General features: G+C 41.8%; 3 protein-coding genes across 7 annotated transcripts; 1 reads left to right on the top strand and 2 right to left on the bottom strand.

Moving 5' to 3' along the window:
- Positions 1 to 23: 23 nt before the first annotated feature.
- ttc5 (tetratricopeptide repeat domain 5) lies at positions 24 to 4,581 on the bottom strand. Of its 3 annotated transcripts, none has more exons than XM_084343550.1 (10): positions 4,489 to 4,581; positions 4,050 to 4,162; positions 2,854 to 2,986; positions 2,551 to 2,762; positions 2,149 to 2,299; positions 1,599 to 1,690; positions 1,304 to 1,507; positions 780 to 994; positions 528 to 672; positions 24 to 433 (listed from the first exon to the last, which is right to left on the bottom strand). In XM_084343550.1, exons 2-10 carry the CDS (start codon positions 4,110 to 4,112, stop codon positions 314 to 316), a joined length of 1,335 nt encoding a protein of 444 aa, XP_084199676.1. In that variant the 5' UTR covers positions 4,113 to 4,162; positions 4,489 to 4,581; the 3' UTR covers positions 24 to 313. The 3 variants fall into 3 exon arrangements, with proteins under 3 accessions (XP_084199676.1, XP_084199675.1, XP_084199674.1); XM_084343549.1 differs by lacking the exon at positions 4,489 to 4,581 and adding an exon at positions 4,289 to 4,470; XM_084343548.1 differs by lacking the exon at positions 4,489 to 4,581 and having other exon boundaries at positions 4,050 to 4,470.
- Positions 3,763 to 9,519, top strand: mettl3 (methyltransferase like 3). Of its 3 annotated transcripts, none has more exons than XM_084343546.1 (11): positions 3,763 to 3,978; positions 5,832 to 6,022; positions 6,141 to 6,593; positions 6,727 to 6,902; positions 7,940 to 8,153; positions 8,232 to 8,419; positions 8,522 to 8,560; positions 8,645 to 8,753; positions 8,922 to 8,987; positions 9,093 to 9,205; positions 9,296 to 9,519. In XM_084343546.1, exons 1-11 carry the CDS (start codon positions 3,972 to 3,974, stop codon positions 9,408 to 9,410), a joined length of 1,671 nt encoding a protein of 556 aa, XP_084199672.1. In that variant the 5' UTR covers positions 3,763 to 3,971; the 3' UTR covers positions 9,411 to 9,519. The 3 variants fall into 3 exon arrangements, with proteins under 3 accessions (XP_084199672.1, XP_084199671.1, XP_084199670.1); XM_084343545.1 differs by having other exon boundaries at positions 3,957 to 4,008; XM_084343544.1 differs by lacking the exon at positions 3,763 to 3,978 and adding an exon at positions 4,646 to 4,775.
- A 119-nt stretch (positions 9,520 to 9,638) lies between these two features.
- Positions 9,639 to 16,697, bottom strand: LOC311251195 (uncharacterized protein). Its single transcript, XM_084343552.1, has 3 exons — positions 16,475 to 16,697; positions 11,011 to 11,109; positions 9,639 to 10,901 (listed from the first exon to the last, which is right to left on the bottom strand). The coding sequence occupies exons 2-3, from the start codon at positions 11,093 to 11,095 to the stop codon at positions 10,729 to 10,731; spliced, it is 258 nt and encodes an 85-aa protein (XP_084199678.1). The 5' UTR covers positions 11,096 to 11,109; positions 16,475 to 16,697; the 3' UTR covers positions 9,639 to 10,728.
- Between the last annotated feature and the right edge of the window lie 4,019 nt (positions 16,698 to 20,716).

The raw sequence follows: 20,716 nt of genomic DNA, 5'->3' as shown, positions 1-20,716 counted from the left end.
GTTTTAAGACACCACACAGACAATAGGTTTAAGACAAAAGGTTTAAGAGTAAAGTCACTGTTCTGACATCTCATTTTCATCATCATCACAGGATAGTTCATGTAGCAACAAACCCCATGTTATCCCCACAGAATACAAAAAAGAACAAATTATAAATATAAACAAACGGTGGCTCTAAAGACAAAGTAACAGGGTAACATCTATTTACAAAACAACGTAAAACAGGCACAGACTTTGGAAACTTCAATAACTATCCAAACTCTTCTTCAAAATTCAGGGAAAAAACATTTGGTCCTTGTGTTTCTTGTTGAGCTCATTCACTCAGGGGCTTGTAGCTGACGGAGGCAGCGAGCTGACTTTGGACGTTTTGTTTCTTGCCGTTGACGATGAGGAGCAGAGGGGAGTCGACTCGTATACTTCTGAAGTCGAACGACTGCCAGAGAGAGACGAAAAACCAAAGTCAGACCAGTAGAAAGACTAATGAGAGGAGATTATTGTACATGTTGAACTGCACATGAGAAACTGACCTCATCTTTATGTGTTATACTGTTTCGCTTGACCTGAGGTTCAGGAATGACTACAGTGTCTCCTATCAGGACGCCCCAGCTGTCTGCAGTGTTGTACACCATCACCACTATACATGTCTCCTCGCTGTCCACCATGCCAAACGTACTGCAGGGAAAAAGAGAATCCAGATTATTCTTTCAACTACCTCACCAACAATCAAGCCACAGCATCTGGATAAGGGAGCTGTCAATGATAAAACAGGCTGCACTCACAAGGCCATGCGACCCTCAGAGGCCAGGCTGAACACCACCTTGCCCAGGGCGGCCACCCCAGCGTTGTGGCCGTGCGTGAGGGAAGAAAGAGTTCGGGGCTCCAGGCTGCCTACACGGCCTGTCGGGGAACGAAACTCGGGGGAGGAGCAGGGACCCAAGGCCGACGTGCTGAGGTTAGAGAGCATCGTCCGTAACCGACGAGCCTTCACCTTCCCCTGAAGAGATGGAGAGACTGAAGGTTAAGAGCAGAACAAGAGATAAGGCCGTGCTTTGCTGCCACCTCGTGGTGAAAAATTATATTGTCTATCTGAATGACAGGATTTATGACTGTAAGCAAACAGACGCAAAGGTAAAATTTTCTTAACATAAACTAATATGTTGCAATGACATGGTCATACAAGAAATATGACCATGTTGCAGATACTGACAGTGCAGTAATTGTTCAACATTTTTCCTTCCATAATGGAAATACTGTTTGTTATCTTATGTTATGTAAATAATTGCAATGAAACAGCTTCTCCCACCTTGTTCTGCAAGAGTTCCGTGACTTTCCTCAGATACTCCAGCAGCTGCTTTTCCCTCTCTAGAGGCTCCTCCCAGCCCGGGTCGAGCTCCGCCGCTCGGCTGTAGCCGCCGAGTGCTGAGCTGAACATCTCCTCATACTGGAACAGTGTGGACCGGTTGAAATGCAGTTCTGGGTAACAGGAGGCAGCTCTGTCCACTTTCTCCTACAAACAAAGAAGAGAGGAGTCAAATACTAGTACAATAGTGCAAATAGTGCTGATGGATCAACAGACATGTTCAGAGCTTAGTACTCACAGATTGTGCATAGGCACTTAAAGCTTGTTGAGACAACTGTGGATTCTGTCCACAGCTGAAAAACAGGGACACGTTGGCATTTCCCAGTATATCTGTAGAAACAAAAACATGAAATGCAGTTTTAGGATATGGAAGTATATTGATGACAAAAGGTTTGAGAGAGCACAACTAAGTCTGTACACTTGTTTCTTTCAATTTTCTCCTTTAGGACAACACGTGAGTGGCATATTTTATGCCTGTATGCCTCATCTCCAGCCTACAATTTACTCTTGACCAAATGCTGCCCTCTGCTTCCATCTGGTGGTTTAAAAACACAACTGTCTTGGCTTTTTCTAACAGGATGACCCTTCACTTCATGGTCAAATTGAACAGGTGATGCTCTGCTCAGGGTTTGAATTTTTGCTCAGGCTACAACAGCGCAGAATTCATACAGTCACGGTTACTGACTCTAACTCAGTGCAACATCCAGTGAGAAAACAAAGGTTGACCACTTCTCCATGTCGCTGATAATCACATTTTCTGTTGCTATGTACACAGACGCTCTACTCACACCAAGATGTCCCGTCTGTGACATCCAGCTGGACAGCTTGTCGGGCCATGTCCACACTCTCCAGCACCTGCTTTCCATGTGCGGTGCTGTCCGCTGCCGGCAGCTGTCTCAGCACCATGGACAGGTTACGTAGAGACACTTTGTTCTTGCTCTACAGAGGTAGAAGTAAATGTATTAGTTATAGTATGAGTTGCTGTCCAGGATTTGTGTTTATTTTACCATTAAAGTACCATTCTGATCTGTTGAAAACTTGCCAAACCTTCTAATGGAAGCAGCTAGTACAATACCTTGTGTGTTACTATGTATCTAGGAATGTGGTTCTGAAATTATGGTTTTTAATGTGGAAGAGAATGCTTCACTGAGCTGATATAATATCCCTCTCTCTTCCTGTCTTCACTGTACCTGTTGCAAGGCTCCAGTGAAGCAGTTCTTGGCACCGATCAGGTCTCCTTTTTTCCAGTACTGCTCCCCTAACGTGTTCCAGCCCTCCACCAGGCCAGGCTCCAGCTTCACAGCGCGGGAAAGGCACTCCTCTGCTACAGCACTGAAGTCAGGAGCGACGTTCAGACACCTGCCCTTCTGCAGCAGGAACTCTGCTTTGTGTTTAAAATGATCTGTGGGAAGCCGGAAACAGACATACAGTTGGTGTGAGAGACATTATGCAAATTAAAGGCTGGAGTGCTGTTTTGTGAATACAACACTCACCTTCTTTCTCCTCCAGCTTCTTCAAAGTCTTTTCTATCTCCTGTGCGACATCGCCTTGTTTCCTCCCAGCTTCCTCCACACTGTGAGACTCAAAATAGCAATCTCGGAAATTATACAGTTCATCCACCAGCTCCTGTAATGGAAGGGAACGAGGAAGGAGGGGGGAGAAATGTGACTTTTTGATCTATTTTTAAATCTGTTAAGAATTCACCAAAAAACTGGGACAGCCAAGTGCCATTTCCATCTTTGTCTATCATGTTTTCGCAGTCTATCATAAATTAAGAAGATGAGGTCAAGCTTTTTGATTTAGTTTTAAAACACAGTGGTTCTCAGCAGATCGGCAGATTTTACAGAGGTCAGTTTATTAATCACAAATAGAACTAATCAGCCCATTTCTAAGGTGAGAAAATAACAGCCTAGACTACCCTGGATTTTTTCCACAGAGGGCGAACAAGGTGTATGGACTTTACCAGACAGAGAAGGTCTGTAATGAAAGAAACTATTGAGTTGTATTATGGAAAATGTATGATGAAATCTTATTGGCGCTTGACCCATTACTTGGGACTAAAATTCAGGATTTTGGCACCTCTGTTGTTTTGATTTTGTCCATTTTGCCCTTTTAAAACAACTGTGAAATCAGCAACAGGCTAAAATTCATATTTCAGAAAATTAAATACAGATTTAGCTAAATCTGACAGGCTTTTCTGTACCGCTTAATCATCTATGCACCTGCATTTGTTCCCATAGCCTATAAAATCATGTAGGGCTATCAGTTAAGGATGGTTTGAGTGTAAAAACATATATTGATGCATCATGCTTGGTGCATTTAAAAGTCTTCAAGCAAAATTGCAATCTGGTGACTCAGCAAGAAGAGGAGGGATGGATGCAACCAGTCATGCATGTTTAAAGTCAGTTTTTTAGGCAGCTCAGTCTAGCACAATAAAAGAAAGGAGGCCGTTCACATAAAACAAGATAAGTGCCACAGATGAATATCACATTATATCAAACATGACGACTAAAACCAAGAAAGGTCCGTTATTAGCGTAACAGTTGCACCCAGTTGTTATAGTAACGACTCTTCCAGCCAGCAAAGTAAGACAAAACACGACAATGGCTTCATGAAAGGTCAGCAAAACACGACAGCTCGGTCACTAGGTGGATACAAACTTAAGAATAACATAATTAGGAGCAAATACCTTCATAATTTCCAGTTCGTTTTTGTCTTTCGCTGGCTCACCAGTCTTCTCCTCTTCCGCCATCTTTGCGCTAGCTTAGAGCACCAATAGCCTGTCAGCGAAGAAGACCGCCGCTGGAGTGGAGCAAATTGCGCCGAGTTAAGAATAAAGAATTAAAAGTAGAATTGTAATGTTAATATAATGTCAGAAAACAGCAATTTCTTATCTAAAATAGCACGAATGCAGTCATTTTAGCAAACCGGAAACAGGCTTTTAATTTCAGTGACGCCGGAAGTTGGAGTAGTCCGTACCCGAAATGATTCCGATAAAGAACCTCCTCACAAATTAACAAATGAGACTTTTATTGAGTAGTTTATCTTTCAAAAAATACAGCTTTCAGTACAAACTGATAAAAGTATGATAATCTATTCATATCGTGTGATAAAATCGCCAGACTTACTCGTTTACACATCACGACTCTCCCGGAACGTCCAATCTCTCGATCAAGATGCTGCTCCGACACTTGCCGCCGTGTACCATACATTCTTGGCTCCAAACAAGGCGGACAGTGCGCAACTTTTTGTCTAAATACTGTTTACTGTGAGCGGTGTCGCTGTTGGCATCGCCGCTGACTCCCGCTCGTCATGTCGGACACATGGAGCAACATTCAGGCGCACAAGAAGCAGCTGGACTCCCTGCGGGAGAGGCTGCAGCGGCGGCGGAAAGATCCCACACAGCTGTCCGCGGGTAGGTTCAGACCAGGGAGTGGGGCCACTAGCTGGGCAGCAACCAACGAGTGTTTATGTAAGCGAGTGATCAATTGAGTGTGCAACCGATTATTCAGTAAAATTGTTGAATCCATACGTCGCGAAATAGGAAGTCAAATGACTGTTTGTTTGTTTTTGTGTTACTCTCGACCAAAGTGATGTCTCAAAATGCTGCTAATACGAGCAAATGTTGGAAATAATAACGTCGATCTGGCAGCTGTCAAACTTTCAAACCAATGCCGAATTGTTTTACTCAATGGGACAAATAAGACAAACCTCTTTGTACTGGCTTTTAATGCTTCTTATATATCGTATGAATATTTAGTATGAACATTTAGCATTTCTTTCCAAAAGCTTCCATGTCATGTGACCCAGTGACTCCTAACCAATGCCGAATTGTATTACTGAATAGGACAAATAAGACACACCTCTTTTGATCACATTTTACTGCTTCTTCTATTTTATATGAATATTTTGAATTTTTGTTGTATTTATTTATTTTTCATAATTCTCCTGACAATAAGCAAACATACCCATATTGTGCTTCTCAAAACTGTAATAACATGTTCAGTTTGCTACATCCACTTTGCTATGTTGATGTGTCCTATGTGGCCTGTGTAGTGATGAAAAATATATTATTATAAAATAGAAGAAGCGGTAAAATTTAATAAAAAGAGATGTGTCTTATTTGTCCCATTTAGTTATACAATTTGGCATAGTTTGGACTCACTGGGTCACATGACATGGACGCTATTGAAGAAAGGAAAAAACATTGTCTTATAAAACATTTTTGCAAAATAAATACATAACACAGTAGCAATCAAAATAAGTGTGCTACATGAAATCAGTTTTACAATGTTGTCATGTAATTCTTTGGCTTTACATTGTCATGATTGAAAATGATGCAAAGTATCCTGAAATTTGATCAAACGGGACTGTTAAGTTATGGTAAACATCTGATACCTAAATGATCAGAAAAGCCTCATCAAGCCTTTTCAAATGAGGGCGTTAACCTCTGTTGTTTCCTCTCGGTCAGACGGTGGCAGCAGCACAGAGGGCTCCACAGCCAGGAGTGACAGCCCGGCTCCGTCTGCACCGTTTCAGCCTCAGGAAGAGACGGAAAAACCACCAGACCCCGAACTAGAGAAGAGGCTGCTGGGATATCTCTCTGATCTGAGTCTTTCGATGCCAACAGACTCTCTTGCCCTCACAAGTGAACTCAACAGTGTGAGTCTTTGTCGTGAGCATAAATGCATAATGCTTGTGGCAAATTTGATATCATATTAAGAACTTCATATTTCTGTTTTTAAAAATTCTCCCCCTTCTGCTTGATTCTCACTCACAGTCTGGGACCGATGTCAGTCATGGGTGCATCCAGAGTCTGCTGCTAAAGTTCTCCGCTCAGGAGCTCATCGAGGTCCGTCAGCCCACTTCAGCCTCTTCCTCTACCGCTTCCTCCCCCTCAATTGTGGTATCAGTGGACCACACGAAACTGTGGGCCATGATCGGGTCCGGGGCTGGAGCCCAACGGACGGGAGTCAAGAGAAAGACAGAAGATCAAACCCACCATAAAAGAGCTCCAGGCTTCTCGCCCTCCCTCCAGAGCTCGGCCTCTCCTCCGCACACTTCCTTCACCTCTCTCACACCAGCTTCCTCAACGCAGATGGCGGGGCCTTCGGCGTCCGGGAGCGGAGCAGAGAAGAAGGGCAGGAGCAGCAAAAGCCAGTCGTCTCATTTGGACATGGAGATAGAGAGCCTCCTGAACCAACAGTCCACTAAAGAGCAGCAGAGCAAGAAGGTAAGAAGAAAGAGGAGACCGACAAATATCTCCTCGACACAGCACCACGATTATTGTAATGGTGAAGTAGCTAAATTTACACGAAAGTGAAGCAGAATAGTTCTGATTACTGATATGAATGTTATTATGCCAGGTGAGCAGAGAGATTCTGGAACTGCTGAATGCCAGCACAGCTAAGGAGCAGTCCATCGTGGAGAAGTTCAGGTCTCGCGGCCGAGCTCAGGTCCAAGAGTTCTGCGACCACGGGACCAAAGAGGAGTGTGTGCGCTCCGGGGACACACCGCAGCCGTGCACCAAGTTACACTTCCGGTCAGTCTTCCTCAGCATACTTTAGAACTTTTCTTCTGTTTGTTTATGTCTGCAAAGTCTTTTATCAGACACTTTATAGCAGAGATTCTCGACTGCAGAGGTTAGATTTTTAAATAAATCAGATAAATGATGAGCTTGCTTTGCAGTTCAGTGTTTTTACATCTTCCTTTCTGCTTGTTTCTTGTAATCTACCTACTGTTGACTGTCAAATTAAGGCATAAAAACTGCAAAGAGATAATAAAAATGAAAGAAAAATATCATCTTTGACCTGAAGAGGTCACCATAAACAAGATTAAAATACTACTCCTACCATACAGGACAATCTGAAAATGTTATAACTAGACACTGACTTCTAATGCTGATGATGTAAATGAAGTATTAAATTTAAAACTTGGAAAGACCTTATAACTACAACAGTCAGTTTCATTTTAATCAAATGGAAAAAGATACTGAAGCTTTTTAGTTGTTTTCATCTCAAAAATATTTGTTTTGTGGAGTTTCTGCTCATCCAAAGTGATCCTCTATGGCAGTATATATACCTACTCACTTCAAACCACTGGTCTACAGTAGTGGTTCTGTAACACCTACTCAGAATAAGTCTCATCAGTCCATAAGATGAATAATGAGATATTAAGGAACCAAAAACACATTCAGCTGCTTAAAATGTCTATTTTCTAATTGCTTGTTTTAAAAAAAAAATCTTTCACAATAATTGTTAGTTATCTTGTAAACTATTAGGTCACGTTATCCCTCCAAGCTTTGAAAAGTGATCAGAACTAATCTGATACAAGTAGGTCACAAGTAGACATCTTTTTAAGGGGGCACATGGAAAGAGGGTGCATCAAGGACAAATTTATAATTGAATAATCTTCACTGACATTTGTGCAGTGTAAAGATATTTGTATTATCCTCCTTGTGTTTCTTAAAGAATTCTTTGCGCTTTAGTTTTGTCGACATGAAGCTGTTACCATAAAATGATGTTACATAAACATGTTTACGCAGCTGGTTCACTTTGTGCTCCGCATGTTCTCATTCAGCCGCATCATCAACAAGCACACAGACGAGAGCCTCGGCGACTGCTCCTTCCTCAACACCTGTTTCCACATGGACACCTGCAAGTACGTCCACTACGAGATCGACAGCCCTCCGGAGACTGAGGGATGCCTGCTGGGGCCCCAGGCTGGGACCACGGAGCTCGGGCTTCACACGGGGGATGCAGACAGCAACGTGGGCAAACTGTTCCCCTCACAGGTGAGGACGAGAGAGGAGGGGTGAGGAAAGAAGATGAAGGGGACGCAGACGGGTGTTGACAGAGGTTTTTCTTTGCAGTGGATCTGCTGCGATATCCGCTTCCTGGACGTTGCCATCCTGGGGAAGTTTGCTGTGGTGATGGCCGACCCTCCATGGGACATCCACATGGAGCTACCCTACGGCACGCTGACTGACGACGAGATGAGAAAACTCAACATTCCCATCCTGCAAGATGACGGCTTCCTCTTCCTCTGGGTCACTGGCAGGTAACTAAAACAAACAATAGTGACTTTGAGTTGAGTTGAGTGACTCCCACATACAGTTTTATCTGCTCAAACTCTTCATCTGCCCGACTTCTTGTCTTGCAGGGCGATGGAGCTGGGCAGAGAGTGTCTCAGTCTGTGGGGGTAAGTTTATCCTTTTGTGCATCAACCACCATCAAGATATGCGTTCTTTGGGCCACCATTTAATAGTTTTTTTTTTTCTCTTAGCTATGACCGTGTGGATGAAATAATTTGGGTGAAAACCAACCAGCTCCAGAGAATCATCCGCACAGGACGGACAGGCCACTGGCTGAACCACGGGAAGGAGCACTGTCTCGTATGTCGTACTGCTCTCATGTCTCCTGTTTTGTATTTTATACTCTCTTCTTGCATGGTAGTTCGAGACGATGCCATATAGCTAGAAGCAGAATACTGGGCTGCCACAGGCTCATTCTTTGTGGTGTCAGGTAAAAAATGTAAACCATGTGATGTTGTTTTTCTTCAGGTGGGTGTGAAGGGAAACCCTCAGGGCTTCAACAGAGGTTTGGACTGCGATGTTATTGTTGCAGAGGTAATCTCCTGTCATATTTATTTTGTATTTACCCACATAATTAATTATACGGCCTAAAAAGGTCTGTAATGTGATGAAGATTCAGCTGTTCCAACACTCCTCCAGGTCCGCTCCACCAGTCATAAACCAGATGAGATCTACGGCATGATCGAGAGACTGTCGCCCGGCACCAGGAAGATCGAGCTTTTCGGTCGACCCCACAACGTGCAGCCCAACTGGTAACACACCACCACACTTCAGTCTAAAGGGCAAGTAACTAATCTATATATTTTAAATGCACTGATTGTAATTTTTCCGTCTACTCGTAGGGTAACTCTTGGAAACCAGCTCGATGGCATTCACCTGTTGGATCCGGAGGTCGTGGCTCGGTTTAAGAAGCGTTACCCAGACGGCGTCATCTCCAAACCCAAAAACATGCAGTGATGACTTTATCAGTGGTCGCACACCTGGAGAAGTTTGTCTGTAGACTGTTTTTGTTCTTGTTTTTTTTATACTAATGAACTCATTTCTTAAATAAATGTTGTTAATAAGATACATTGTCTGTGTCCTGGTGAAGAAAACATTAAAACCACATGCAGAAATTATGTTTTCTGTTCATGACTGTGTGTGAGCTGCATATTTAATGCAGCAAAAATTCACATTCACCACCAATAAAAACACAGGAGACCTTTTTAATGTCAGATTTTTGTTATTTTGTTAGTAAACGATGAAGATACTGGTGTTTTGATGCACTGTAGATTTGAATGACTGACAGTTACTTTTGCATTAAAGGACAAAAATTGATGTTTTAAATTGTCACAGTCATTTGGGAGCAGTGATTACATTCATATCTGTTCAATTTAGGCAAATACAGAACCCTGTTCATCCTACAAATCAGCAATTAGGGATTGTTTACAAAAATGTAAATACAGTTTAATATCGAATGCAACCGGGAGGTTTAATTCATTATGAAAAAAAAAAGAAATGTAAGTGAGATGGAGACAAACATGACAAAATACCTAATAGAAAAAGTAAGTTTTGCTGTTCAGCACAGTTTACTTTATGCTTAAAAAAGAGGAACTAACAAGAGGCAAAAAACTGCAGCTGAGCATCCTCAAACCTGTCAACATGACCTCAATGCATTTGCTCTCGGATTAAAAAGCTCTAGGGTTTGTCACCAAGTAGGATTAGACAGTAAACCCATCACATCACTTATGACAACTGCTAATGACGGAGCCGTTCTTCATCAAACTTTGAGGGTCAACGCTCATCCTGCTTGTTAATATCCCTTATTTCACATGGGCCATTATTATCATCAGCAGATTGAAAAATCAACATAAAAAGGTACTCAAAAAAATTATAAAGAAATGCAGTTAAAAAAAGAGTTAATCCAAAAGTAATGCACTTTTTGGTTGTGAATGCTGTAAACAAGTCTCTGTCGTCTTCTCTCTCATCGGTATCGTATCCATTTCGGGTCCATTCCTTTTAAGAGTTCAGTCTCATGAAACTTTAATGCACAGAGATTGAAAACCAAGTCTGTTTCAGTCTGTTTTCTCCCGTCCCTTGTTGGATCTGATTAGTCATCAAGAGTTCTTTGTCGGTGGCAAGCGATGAAGGGTTAAAAGCATCAGTGGCTGTGCACAACTACTGTTGATCACATCTAAAACGTGACGATAGATGCGTTTGCTCAGCTACCAGGCTCCCAGGTCTGAACCACAGGCTCCAAGCATGAGTGGAAAACTTTGATCCTGGAGTCCCATTGTCAGTAGGTGGCGTCCACGGCGTTGATGTTGCTGTCCAGCTGGTGTCTGAAAGACAGCCTGGCCTTGGTGGAGAAGTATATCTGGGAGCCCCGACTCAGGCTTCCTGCTCCCTCGCTGTCGCTACTCCAGGATGTGGTGGAGCACAGACGGGGCTTCATCTCTTCAATGGGAACTGAGGGGACAGAGAATCAGGCTTTAACAGGCCGCACAATGAAGAAATGGCTTTTTTATTTGATCTACGTTTGAATTTCTCGAAAAGTCGGAGTGTAGTTGCTCCTCACCTGCAGCTGGAGGGCACTGCCGGCTCTTGCAGCGCTCTTTACAGCGTCTGTAGAAAGGAAAGCACTGCAGCATCTTCACACCCATGATGACAGAGATGTCTGAAGAGAAAGGAGAGACATTGTTTTTTTAATCAACAAAAAATGACAAAAATCTAAAATTACAGTCTTTCTCAATGCACAGAGTTCCCTTTAAAACAGAGGTAAAGCCTCCTAAACTGCAACAGGATCAATATTTCACTCAAATATGAATCATTAGATTTCCCATGGCTGCCATTTAAGCTGCCTTATCATAATCACAACATGTCTGAGTGCCAGCTGACAGCTCCTTGTCTCCTCACCAGGTCAGGGTTTAATGGAATTATGATCCTGCACCTTCAGAGACGCGATAGCCTAATGTAAGCTGACAATATCACTGACTGGCACAGTGTCCCAGCAACAAGCCAATCCGTCAGTAGTTACAGCGCCATCATCATCATCCTGCACGCCGCCTAATCCAGGAAGAGGACGTCAATGGGCTGCGGCAGACAGAGGAATTGTTAAGTCCTCTTTTGACAACCAAACAAATTACATAGAGGTCATCTGAGAAGACAGGATCATATCTCAGCCGATGCTAAAGCTAACTGTTGTTATTTTCCTCTGTCCTGAATATCCAATCTTTAGTGTAACTCTGCAGACACTATAGATCTGAATCACTGAGCAACAAGTCAGTCAAACTCATAAATTCCCCAGAGGATTGTCCCTCTATCTGCGGCGCCTCTCAGTGCTAAGATAAAGTCAGGTCCACACGCCGGCACTGAGCCTTACTTACTTAGAGTCAAAAAAAAAACAAAGGTATTTATTTTAGTCTAATCAGGTTAAGAAATAGGTCGGGTGAAATGGAGGTGATGGATCTCGACAGTTTCCATTGTGCTGTGAGGTAAAAGAAGAGTTGTGTCGCTTTGTTGTTTCTGATGTAAATTACGTTAAGTTTTGTGTGTAACCTTACACAATCAAACATCAATGACCACAGAAACAGCCCACTAAACAATGAAATGACTCATCTCCAACAAAGGCATAACACACTATGCAAACCATTTCATGAGTCCTTCCATCATAAAAAAAACTAACTAAAATGGCTCTTGGCTCACTTTATGATAGGAGGTGATGGTTTATAGGATGACATGGTGGGTTAACAGTTAACCTTCTTATGTATGGCTTCATTAAAAACTTTCTTTTATAAAAATGAGATAAAAATAGAAACATCTATCCAGGGATGGAGGGTTGGCACAACCACTAAGAGACACAAAAAAACAACAACACAGAGGGACAAAAAAAGGCTACAAAAACATGCATAATGGCCACAGGGTGCTGCAAAACAACTATAAGAGGCACAGAACAACGGGGAGGGGACATTAAAAACGATGCCATACAGGCCCAAATAGATGCGAAACAACTTAAAATGCATGCAAGAGACTCAAAGAGAAGCAAAACAACTGCAGAGAGACTCATAACAACTACAAAAAGAAGGGACACAAAATGAGTAAACAGAGACAAACCCACAAAAATATTCAAAACAACAACAAAGAGCTTCAAAATGACTATGAAGTGACACAAAATGGCTACGAAAAGATGAAAACTATAGAGACTCAGAACAACTAAAAAGATTTGCAAAATGACTGCAAAGAGGCTGAAACGACTACAAAATTAGCAAAACAACTCAAAAAAGAGACTCAAAACAACCACAAAAATATTCAATGCCACTGCGGAGAGACTCAAAATGACGTTTAAAGACGCGGCGTCTGAATCCAACAGCTTACTTCAGTCTGATGAGAAAATCCATTACTGTGATAGCGCACTAAGCTCTATTATTCATTAATCACAGACTTGTATACCTGATGTCAAACAGTAAACTGTGACTGCAACACACTGCATAACAGTGTTTGTCTAACATCTTTTCCCCCTTCTTTTTTTCACTGTTTACTGCGGACGCCTCGCGCTGCTTGAGTCACTTTGGTGGAGACGTGACAGCTCACACATACGCACACAGACTCACAGAGCTGCTGAGCGGAGACAGATTTCACAGTCTCTCCTTTTGCAGATACGTTCACACGGACAACGCTCTTTTTTTCTTAACCATCTAATGCACCTCCCTTCTCGTTTTCACGCAGGTGTGGCTGTGAAACCCTATCCCGTTTACAGGCACAGAGAATCCATTATGGTTGGGTCAATTTAGAGGTTCTGCCTGTGAAATGAGAACTCACGGTATAGCGCACATTGTGAAGGAAAGAGAACAGGGACAGAACAGGCTGACCATGTTTCCCCCCACCTGAGTTCATTAGAGTTGCACAGAGATTATAAATTCTTTGTGTTTGCTAACCCACTGTGGACTTTTCTCATTAAAACAATGTGTTACACACACACTCAATATCAAGGCCCTGGTCAGTGGTGAGGAATTTTGGGCCCAGACCATGATTGGCTGTGGGGGTCTGGCAGCGTGAAGCAGCCTGGAGGAGAAAAACAACCTCAGATGGCAAACACACAAACACGCCCAGAGAACACAGACACAAGCCACACTGACCAGAGAGAAGAAGATTAAGACCAAAATGTCAAAAACAAGGATGAAGACCTTGAATTTGGACACTTTACGAGCAATCTGCAGCACCTGAATTATGTGGTTTGACTTGTTCCATCAGTGGCGGCTCAGCTATGAAGCTGAGAATTACACAATCCCTGCAGAGAAGCATCAGCAAAGTGGCTTGTGGCTTGTTTTATTCATTTTGAGTGCATGTTTGTGCATGTGTATGGTTCGAGGGAAATGTTTGAGAGACAACTTAAACCTGTTTGCAGAGCACAATCCTGACATACAGTCAAATGTTTCCCTCTGCAGTCCCCACGCAGCCCCTTATCTGCTCTGTAAACAATGTTAAAGCAAGCAGCAGAGCCCATACGCTTACAGTAACGTGATAAGGATCTTCCCACAGCACCACATTTCCTCTGAGCTCCCCTTTTCCACTGAGGCTTTTTGAAAAAAAAACCAGGGCAGTCCTGTGTCACTGCCCTCAACACAAAGCCTCACACAGGCCTGCCAGGCGGGATGACGCACACACTACTCTGTGCATGTATACCTGCACAAATGTGTGTGTGTGTATGTGTGTGTCCATTTATAGCAGCATACAATCCGCTTTGATTCATATTCATCACAGCCGGTGGATAAAGCAGCTTTTAAGGTGTTTCCATACAGCGTTCATAGAGCAGACAATGGCAGTAATGATGTTTATCATCAATGGTGGAAAGTACTTTAAAATGTACTTATACTGCTACTTCACTACATTTCTTTGACAGCTTTAGTTACTGCACTGATGAAGATTTTACAACACAACGTACTCAGTTTAAAATATTAAATGTTTAGTGAAAGGAGCTAAAGTTAGCTTGAACCTGACCCGCCTCACAATCAAAATGCAGCTTACACGTCAAATCAACCATCATTTAAATAATAATATATATAAAAGTATACCACTGAAAGTCATCATCCTGCAAAATCAGAACTTTTGATACTAAAAGTACATTTGCTGATTACACTTTTGTACTTGTACTCAAGTAGAATTTGGGATGAACAACTTTAGGGACTGTATAAAATCTGTTGTTGCGGTGAGGGAGGCTGAACCTTTTCACTTTTGTAAAAAAAATGCAACTGCACTTACATAACCCTCAGAGTTACTCAACAATCCTCTAAGAAGAATGCTGTAACGGCGTCAAAATAATAAACAGCGTTGGTACAATTTGTTCAGCATCATGTGCAGCGATTAAAACCTGAACATCTTAATGGAACTTCAAATGTTACAAATTCATAAAATCCTGAGAAGGAGAACAAAACGTTTTATCTTTTCAGCGACAGAATGTAATTAAGTACATTAACTTAAGTTGTGTACTTAATTACAATTTTGACGTACTTGTACTTCATGAGTATTTCCATATTCTGCTACTCCCCACTCTACTGCATTTTGGAGGCAGATATTGCACTTTTTAGTCAACTTCATTTATTTGATAATTTTAGTTACGAGTTACTTTTCGGATTACATAAATTAATTCATGCAAAAAACAAAAGAAAACACATTCTGATTATCAGAAAAACGATCAGTCAAACCAAACCATTTAACACGATATCTTTACTTTTACTCAAGTTAGACTTTTGGGTACTTATTACAACACTGGGCACCCTTTGTGCACGTTCATAAAACCCAGATACAGAGACAAAACTGTAGCTAAATACATATACTAAAGTAGTGTACTTAAGGACATAGTTCTTTACTTGAGTATTTCCATTTTCTGCAACTTTATACTTCCACTACACTAGATTTTGGAAGCAGTACTTTTGACTCCATCACATTTATTTGATGACTTTAGTTACTTTGCGGACTGCACGCTGAACCAGAACCGAAGTAGCACCTTTTTTAAAATTTATTTATTTTATTGGCAATTAAATAAAAACAACAACAAAAAAAAAAACTGATTCTGATCATCATTATTGGATCCCATAATCATCCATGCACACTTTACTTTTGATACTTAAGTGCAGATACTTCATAACTTTTGCTCAAGTAGGGCCAACTGTTAAAAGTGAAAGTCAACCATATAAATAAAGTAATATCTTAACACAATCTCTATATATTGTAATAGGAAAGCTGATATCAAACATAAATTAAGGATGGGAAAAAAATTAAAGCCCTGCTCCCTGTCTCACTTTCAGCTGAGCAAAGATTCCTCCCTCTTTTCTGACCCCTCAAATAATTTTCGTACAGTCCCTAACCTTAAAATGGAGAATTTGCACTGTTTCACTCAAATAAAGAAACCTTCCTGCCCCTCTGTTTTTTATCACGCTTAATCTAATTAACGCTCCTTTAATTTACAGTTGCAGATGCGCGTGCAGGACGCGTAGGCCTCTGCGCGCATGCGTGCGTGAGGTTGAATGAGAGGCTTCACCAGACAGGATAATCTGAGCTTTCATCTCGCGCACTACGCATCACTTATCTCCTCTCTGTCTCCGTGGGTAATCTATTAAAGACGCGCCTGTTTACATATTTAAAAGGCCTGGAGTGGAAGCCTCCATTATCTGCTCATTCAAGCCTGAAAATGACACATCCGAAGCTCTGATTTCACGTCATTAGGCCCAAATTGAGCACAGCTTGCTGGACAGTTAAAGAGAATAATAGGTGATTTATTCAGGCGTGCAGAATAAAGTTTGACAAGTGGTTTTCACTGAGCAGAAGTCCACAAAAAAAGACCTCGGCATACCAGACAGGCTTATTTATGACCAGGGAACCCTCCCACTGACACACCTCCTGCCCCCAAAACCAAGAAAACAACCCTGACACTCAAGCTGCTTGTGAGCTTCACCCTTTATTTTGCACTTTCTTACACATTTTTGTCTCTAGAGATCCTGAGCTTTCCAATTTGAGGTTTAAATTGGATAAATTGAGCCACCTACCTGGTCAAATGGACTTTGAGACTTGAAGACAGGCAGAGGACAATCTTATATTCTTGGAAAAAGTTCCCACGGCTGCTCTCACTTCATCTGCGTGTCCTCGTCGCTTCCCTTCATTAAAATGCGCGTCCCTCGGGTCGGAGCGCGTCCTCAAATGTGCGCCCTTGTTGGCAGTGTGGAGAGGAGGTTTCAGTGGCGCGGAGCGACTGAACTTTAAATAGCTAATCCCTGGTGCATGGTGAGCTGACACGCCTGCTTTCTCTCACCCTCCTCCCTCCCTCTGAGCTCCACACTCTCCTTCCCCATTTGCTGCCTCTCACCCATCCCACATGGCCCACACACACACACACACACACACACACACACACTCTGCACACACTTCCTCCTGCATGCTCTGCTGTGTTTTGCCTCTGCCTCATTCACATATTTGTTGATAGAGATAACACTAAACATTTGATCAGAATTAGCCTTCAGGTGTTGGAAAAAAATAGCTTCTCTGGCCTGCGGTGCACGGATCATGAGGGATGAAGTCATGAGTGCAAACAGATAACAGGTCGAAATTAGGGAGATTTGACGTCTTGAACTGTGATCAACAAGATGTAATCATATTTCAACAATAGACGCCTTAATCCTCCTCGGCTCTTTAAGTGCATTAATCACTGATGAAGTCATTTCACCGCCTTCTGATTCATTTAAGGGCTTTTTCCAAGCCTGCAGGTCAGAGGTCGCCAGAGGCTCTAGGACTTCGATACTGCTGCTGGTAAGGTTGTTTTTTATGATTAGAATTATTTCCTAAAGGAACAGTTCACCCAAAAATTAAAATTCAGTCATTATCTACTCACCCCACACAGAAAGTTCTCCTCAACAACCGAAGTAGATGGGGTAAACAATGAGGGAAACAAACACAAAATGGCTCCATACAGCTCTTCTGGCGTAATCCAAGTCTCCGGAAGCTCCGAGAGCCCAACTGATTTGAAAAGATGTTATTTACACCATTTTAAAAGCCAAAATCACTGTAGATGCTAAGCTAAAAGCGTTAGCGCACACCCCGGCTGCGCATTGATGGAGCAAATAATATCTTTTTCAATCAGTTTTGGGATGTCGAAATCTCTAGAAGCTGAGAGATCCCCAACTGATTTGAAAAGACATAATTCAAACCCTTTTTTAAAATTAAATCTTCAATGTAGCTGCTGAGCTAATTTTTTAAAAATGTATTTTAACATTTAAACTGTTGACACACTTTTGAGTCACATTTTATGTATAAATCTTAACGGCAAAACAACTGGAAGGTGCAGACCTATGCACAAAAAAATGACAGGAACACACTTCCCTCAATGAAAATATTATGTGAAGGAGACACAATATAAGTATATAAGATGGAAGTCTCTGCTCCCAACTCGTAGGAACAAAATTCCAGTAAGACAAAGAAAAAACTTCCACATGACCGTCACCTCATGCCGTAAACACATATGTGATTCAGTTTTACAAGGAGCCTAATGTTTTAATTATAATCAGTTTAAACGCCCAAACAGAATAAAAATGCTCCATATAAACACCTCAATCGGAATAAACAGACCCAAACTGAACATTTCAATCAGTCGCAGATGTAGTTTAAACCTTTTCCACTTACCAAAGATGGCGGCCTCTACGGTTAACAGTTCCTCTGTGGAGAGTTTGTTTTTAATACAAGACAACTTAACATAGACGACAATAGATACCCATCTTCGGGACAGGGAGCTGATTAAACACGCACCAGAGGAGATTAAATATCCAATGAGGAAGAGGAACGCATGACAAAACATCACTTGAGATCTCGATTCTTCGATTGGGATGATTTCAATCGGACCGAAGAAATATTGTCTGTGTAAACACAGCCACTGTTTGAGCGCTGAAAGAAAAGGGAGACCTAATTGTGGAGGAAATCCCTACCTATCCTGTTAGAGTGAGAGGGTTTTAGTCTGGAGTGGATCAAACATACCGAGAAGAATTAACCAGCAACGGTCACAGATCCCCGTTAAGACCCTCCTCATGAAATACAAGGAATACGCTCACTTGGATTTATTCTTAAATAGATTTCCTGTCCTTGAAAATACACCGACAGTGTGCAGAATTCCTGACAGCAACCCGCCTCATCAACAGGACCCGGGACCACCACTGATACAGACTCTCAGCCCGACCACAGGCACTTCATACAACTGTTTTTATTACTGCAGTAAACTTCAGAGCATTGCTTGGTCAATATTCTGCACTTTCCTCTTGGTTTCAAGCACTAAATTTTAGGATTTTTAGACTATGAAGCTGATTGTGTAATTCTCAGCTTCATAGCTGAGCCACCACTGATGGAACAAGTCAAACCACATAATTCAGGTGCTGCAAATTGCTCGTAAAGTGTTCAAGTTCAAGGTCTTCGTCCTTGTTTTTGACATATTTTCATTTAAAAAAAAAAAAGATTCATTTGACATATTCTTCAGACCGGTTCTGATTGTTGTCTTGAAACTCAATCTAATGGCAGAAATCCAAAATGTGAATCAACACGAGCAAGTAATCACTTGTTTCACTGAAATCTGTGCAGCGTTTTGAGATATCGCGGTGAGAGGCATTCGAGGTAACATAGGGCGTACACGTGACCCTTTCAAGGAAAAGAGGTGTTGCTTCCTTTGTAAACAGCACCTATCCGTCATGTAGGAGTCACGCAGAGCTGGTTGCAGCCTGCTGGTTGAGGTTGTTGTACCCACATATCTTTATGCAATGCACAGTACGTGCAAACACAAGATTTACGTCAAAATGCCGTAAATAGCATAAAGTCAAATACCCAAAGCAGGGATGAGAGACAAGCCCGTGTTTGTGAACGTGCACCGACATGATGCCTGTAAACCAGAACATTCGTCATGTTATCTGGAGGCAAAACCTGGAAAATAGATTAAAATCTGACTCACACGCTCTCTACACAGACACTTACAGAGAAACTGAGAGGAAACCTCGGCTGCTCTGGGCCCATTCGATGGTTTATTACAGTTTATTAGCTTTCGGCTCCCTGTTTAAGGCTTATTGAGGCCTTTGTCCTGGTGGAAATGTACCCAGATGAGCTCTCAGCCTGAGTCTGCGCCTGCTGGTTAGAAATCACCCAGGAAACAGTCTGTGTGACAGCAGGCACATTTCTTAAGCTGGTTCTGCACTGTGAGCTGCAACAGGGACTTACCCACAAGATTAGTCATTTTTCTCACATTGCATTCATACGGGAATATCAGCTTTGTTCAGTATAATGGAAATACGCTAAGATGCACATTAACAGCTTGTAATCAGATATTCTCATGAGGTATATGATATGCCGCTTTCTACTGTTCCCTGTTTTATCCGCCACGTTTTCATGATGATAGCAAAAATCTGTGTATACACGTTTCAGTGTAAAAGTGGTATTACTGCAAGTACATTAAAGTAACAAGGATTTTGTACAGGACATTATCAGTTACTGTGATTTCCTCAGTAACTTTTGGTTTGCAGTAATTATTGATTGAATACACGGTATTCTACTGTGAAATAGTATACCGTATAGTATATAGAGTAAACACTTCATATAATCGATGTACCTGAAGTGCTTGATTTTATTTTTTGACAGAGTATATGTGAAAAATACTGTGTGCCATTCTGCATAATTATTTTGCAAGGGAAACATTAGCTAGATCTGTTATTTAGACTGAAATTGAGAAATACCGAAGCTGATTCTGATGCCAATCTGTCGCTGTTAATGGAAGGTTGTATCTCCAACTGTTTCGTGCTTTACAGCAGCTTTGAACTCGGTCTTTGTGAAAGTCCAGTCGTACCCACAAAGCTGTGCCGCAGTCACATGTACAGATTTACACCTGTGGATGTGGGTGAAGGACGGACGTCCTTTGATTCGACACTGTCTCTAATTTTAAATCCACTCTGTGTGGATGATTAACAGCAGAGAACTTGGTCCACAAGAGTTAAACATGAAAAACAAACATCTAAAGGCATCCGACCAGAAAAAGACTGATTTCAGATTATAGACATATTTTTATTAGTGATTAACTTCCACAGTTTTCTCACTTTTCATGATGAAAGGACAATTTTCAACTCTTTATTTATGCCAAATTTAACCTTCCTCATTGTTCGTTTCATAATCTAAACCTTTGGGATTATGAAAGCATGTTAAACAACAGCCCTTTTCTTTGCAACAGATTCCCCTCGTGCGCTGAGGTTACTGTCATTCCTTCACAGAGAGTC

The sequence above is a fragment of the Pagrus pagrus genome (genome assembly GCF_965226575.1).
Source record: "Pagrus pagrus genome assembly, chromosome: 22".
NCBI classification, from domain to species: Eukaryota; Metazoa; Chordata; class Actinopteri; order Spariformes; family Sparidae; genus Pagrus; species Pagrus pagrus.
This window is presented reverse-complemented; position numbering and strand designations above follow the sequence as displayed.

Coding starts and splice junctions, on each gene's coding strand:
- ttc5 (XM_084343550.1), bottom strand. CDS start 4,112: ATGGCGGAAGAGGAGAAGACTGGTGAGCCAGCGAAAGACAAAAACGAA. Junction 2,300..2,550: donor TCACTGGAGCCTTGCAACAG/GTACAGTGAAGA, acceptor CTACCTCTGTAG/AGCAAGAACAAAGTGTCTCT. Junction 434..527: donor GTATAACACATAAAGATGAG/GTCAGTTTCTCA, acceptor TCTCTCTGGCAG/TCGTTCGACTTCAGAAGTAT.
- mettl3 (XM_084343544.1), top strand. CDS start 4,673: ATGTCGGACACATGGAGCAACATTCAGGCGCACAAGAAGCAGCTGGAC. Junction 4,776..5,831: donor TCCCACACAGCTGTCCGCGG/GTAGGTTCAGAC, acceptor CCTCTCGGTCAG/ACGGTGGCAGCAGCACAGAG. Junction 6,903..7,939: donor TGCACCAAGTTACACTTCCG/GTCAGTCTTCCT, acceptor GTTCTCATTCAG/CCGCATCATCAACAAGCACA.
- LOC311251195 (XM_084343552.1), bottom strand. CDS start 11,095: ATGGGTGTGAAGATGCTGCAGTGCTTTCCTTTCTACAGACGCTGTAAA. Junction 10,902..11,010: donor GCAGTGCCCTCCAGCTGCAG/GTGAGGAGCAAC, acceptor CTGTCCCCTCAG/TTCCCATTGAAGAGATGAAG.